A 3,740-nucleotide genomic window follows, 5' to 3' on the forward strand; every position below is an offset into this window, starting at 1 on the left:
CTCTAAGTGACCCCCTCCAGGCCCAAACCCGGTTCCGCAGTCCAGGGGAGAGGAAAGGAACAGCCTCCCGCTCTCCGAGACCCCGTGCGGTTTCCCACCCTCTGCGCCGCCGGTGGGCTTCTTGCCGTCCCGCAGGGTGAGGCTCCTCGGCTCAGGGTGATGCAGCCTGCCTGGCGGGGAGCCCTGGGGTCAGAGACAGAGGTTGGGCGCTGCGTCCCAGCCACCTGAGCCGCCAGCCCCCCTGGGGACCGTCCTTTCTTCCTCATGCTTACCACCCTCTCCAGACTGCGGGGTCACGGCCCGTGTCCGTCACCGACAGGACACAGGGTCCTGTCCTCCTGCCTCTCCCTCCACCTGCCCCCACCCCCTCGGAGGGCCAGGTGTGCTTGCGCTTCCTGGGCCGCCTCGGTCACCACCAGCCCCAGCAAGGGGGACCCACCTGGCACAGACACGGAGCCACTGCCCACTTCCTGTGCTGGCAGGATAAAGCCCCGAGCGAGACAGCCGCAGCCTCTGCTCCGGACGCCGGTGCTGGGGTCCCCGCTGCCCTCTCCAGGCCTCTCCCCAGATGCTGTGGCTGCTCCTGGCCCTCCCCTGCCTGGGGGGCTCCGTGCCCCGGGCCCCAGGCGAGTCCACCCCACCCACAGCCCTGGCTGCCCCAGGACCCCACCACCCTGCCCCGGCTCCCAGCCCACCCCGGGTGGCGTGGGGCCCGTCCACTTGCCGGTAGCCTCACCTGCTCCCGAGCTACGGGCAGACCCTCATCTGGTCCCCTGACGGCCCCTCGGCTTGCTCCCCAGACCCCCGACCGGGACGCGAGCTGGTGGGCATCGTCGGGGGCTGCGATGTCTCGGCCAGGAGGTTCCCCTGGCAGGTCAGCCTGCGGTTCTACAGCTTGAGGCACGGCCAGTGGAGGCATGTCTGTGGGGGCTCCCTCATCCACCCTCAGTGGGTGCTGACCGCTGCCCACTGTGTCCAGCCGTGAGTGGGGCCGCCCCGTCCCCTTGGCTGGGTACAGGTGTGGGGGTGGGGCAGGGTCTTGGGGCGGGACGCAGGACTTCTGGGGACCCCTCCCCAAGATTCAGGGGAGCCCTGGCTCTGAGCATCCAGCCCGGCTCCTCCTCTGAGGGGCTCTGGTCCCTGTCCCCAGGGAGGAGCTGGAGGCTTGCGCCTTCAGGGTCCAAGTTGGACAGCTGAGACTCTACGACCACGACGAGCTCACTAGGGTGGTGAAGATCATCCGCCACCCCCAGTTCAACGAGAGCCTGGCTGCCAGGGGGGGCGCGGACGTCGCCCTGCTGGAGCTGGAGGCCCCCGCAACGCTGTCCGAGCACGTGCACCCCGTCTCCCTGCCACCTGCCTTCCTGAGGGTCCCCCCGGGGAAGACCTGCTGGGTGACCGGCTGGGGTGACATTATGTACAGAAGTGGGTGACAAGGAGACTCGGTGGGGACGGGTGGGGGTGGTGGGGTCTTTACAGAACGTTACTTACTCTAGACCTTCTGGGATCCCCCTCTGTGGGCAAGGTGGACGTGGCTTCCAGCTCCAGGACAGGAGTTGGTGGAACAGACGTCAGGGACGGGGACTGCTCTGGGCAGGCCTGGGTGGTGGAGGGTGTGGGTTTCGTTGCTGCGTCCCCAGCTCCACTCAGGCCACCACGGGCAGCCCCAGGGCTCCTCTGCGGCTGAAGCAGATTTGTGGGGAGGCTCGTGAGTACGAGGCTGCCCCCGCGGAGGGGATCCCGCGTCCTGGCGCCGGGCTGGTGTCTAGACGTTCAGGTGTCAGGTGGCAGATGGGATCCCCGTGGGTGTGGGGAAACCAACCACAGCGTCGGTGCAGCTGGTTCTAGATCCTGGGGCCGGGGCTCACGGTCGGGGCCCCCCAGAGTCAGGACCTTCACACCCAGGACGACCCCTGTTCTCCCCACAGAGCCGCTGCCCCCGCCCTACCCCCTGCAGGAGGTGGACGTCCCCATCGTGGGGAACGAGGACTGTGGCCGGCAGTACCAGAACCACTCAGGCGGCCCCTCCGAGGTGATCCGGGAGGACATGCTGTGCGCCGGGAGGGAGGGCAGGGACTCCTGCCAGGTGAGAGCCCCGCCCGCCCTGTCTCCACTGTCCCTGCCAGCCCATGAAATGGGGACCCATGTGCCCCGTTGCCATGGGGCACCCGGGAAGCCTCGCTGAGCGCCGCCTCTCCCCACAGGGCGACTCCGGGGGCCCCCTGGTGTGCAGGTGGAACTGCTCCTGGGTCCAGGTGGGGGTAGTGAGCTGGGGCAGCTTCTGTGGTCACCAGGACTTCCCTGGGGTGTACGCCCGTGTGACAAGCTACGTGTCCTGGATCCGCCAGTACGTCCCCAGGTTCCCTGGGCCCTAGACGGGTCTCACGGGGAGGAGACCCCCGTGTTCCCTGGCGGCCCTCCACCCTCCCCTGTCCCAGCCTCACCCTCCCTTTCTGGCCCTGCGGCCCCCCCAGCGCTCTGTGTGCTCCTGTCAGCCGGGCCACGGAGGTGAGTCGGGCGTGGAAGCAAAATCCACAAATCCCAGATGGCTAATGGCAATTTGGTTTTCATTAAATGGTGTCTCCAACGTTCATCGAACAAAATTTCTCTCTTAAAGATGTGAGGTATACGCAATGTTTGTCACCAGAAATCAAACTTACCCGCTAATGTATGAAAATCAGCCTACCGCTGTCCTCGCTGACCCTCCACACCAACCTCACTGGAATGAGTGTCACCCAGATGCCACCTGTCTCGTGGCCGGGAAGACACCTCGATCCTCCCTCTAGTTTGTCCTCCACGCCAGCTCTGGAGGTGAGGTACACACAGCGATTTGGGCAGGTTTAAGCCAAAACACTAAGTCTCATCCTTCCCGAGGGTGAAGGGCCGGCTCGTCCATGTCCAAGACCCGTTTGAGAAGAAAGGATGGAGGAGCCTCGCCTGCCAGGAATGTGACTGACTGTGTCACTGGTCCAGGGACAGGGGGGTCCTCCCCCGCCCTCCTTCACCCGCGTCCACCCTGCCCCGACCCCAGCCTGGCTCCCAGGGGGCCCAACTCCAGCCCATTCCAAGTTTCCAATGCTGTTTTTAAAAAACCTAATTCCTTCTCTTGAATTCCTTTCTGCTTAAATAGTGAGCCTTTTGCTTTTGCTTTGTCGGTGTGAAAAAAAAAAAAGAAATAAAAGAAAAAAGAAGTGGGTCTGGTTCCTGCCTCGCCCTGTCCCCTGGGATACAGCCGTTCCCAGAGGCCAAGAAACAGAGCACTACACTGTGTCGCCTGCCTGTAGTCCCAGCTACTCGGGAGGCTGAGGCAGGAGGATCGCTTGAGCCCAGGAATTTGAGGTTGCTGTGAGCTAGGCTGACGCCACGGGCACTCACTCTAGCCCGGGCAACAGAGTGAGACTGTCTCAAAAACAAAACAAAATAAACAAACAAACAAAAAAAAAAAACAGGAAAGCATAACCTACGCTCAGCAAGTGAGACTCGGGGATGTCCCTGCCTCTGCTCGGGACAAGCTGGGGCCACCTGGCCGGGAACTCACCTGGGCCCAAGGCTCCTGCTTCCCCGCAGCCCACAGCCACTGCCCAGCCCAGGTCACCCTGAAGCCCGGCCACAGCCGTGCCGGCTCTGCTCCCCCTCAGCCTCTGCCCCCTGTGCCCCACACACCTTGGCTGGGGCGGCTCGCTGTGATTGGCCGCCGGCCCCACCTTACCTGGCCGTCCTGGACCCCGTGCTCCTGACAG

The 3,740-nt window shown here is 64.4% G+C and overlaps 1 protein-coding gene across 1 annotated transcript; it reads left to right on the top strand.

The window, feature by feature from the left end:
- The first annotated feature begins 568 nt into the window (after positions 1–568).
- LOC138394677 (mastin-like) lies at positions 569–2,375 on the top strand. The gene is made up of 5 exons (XM_069486908.1): positions 569–626; positions 801–981; positions 1,151–1,425; positions 1,929–2,086; positions 2,205–2,375. Exons 1-5 carry the CDS (start codon positions 569–571, stop codon positions 2,373–2,375), a joined length of 843 nt encoding a protein of 280 aa, XP_069343009.1.
- The last annotated feature ends 1,365 nt before the right edge of the window (positions 2,376–3,740 follow it).

Source organism: Eulemur rufifrons, chromosome 14, assembly GCF_041146395.1.
Source record: "Eulemur rufifrons isolate Redbay chromosome 14, OSU_ERuf_1, whole genome shotgun sequence".
Lineage (NCBI taxonomy): Eukaryota > Metazoa > Chordata > Mammalia > Primates > Lemuridae > Eulemur > Eulemur rufifrons.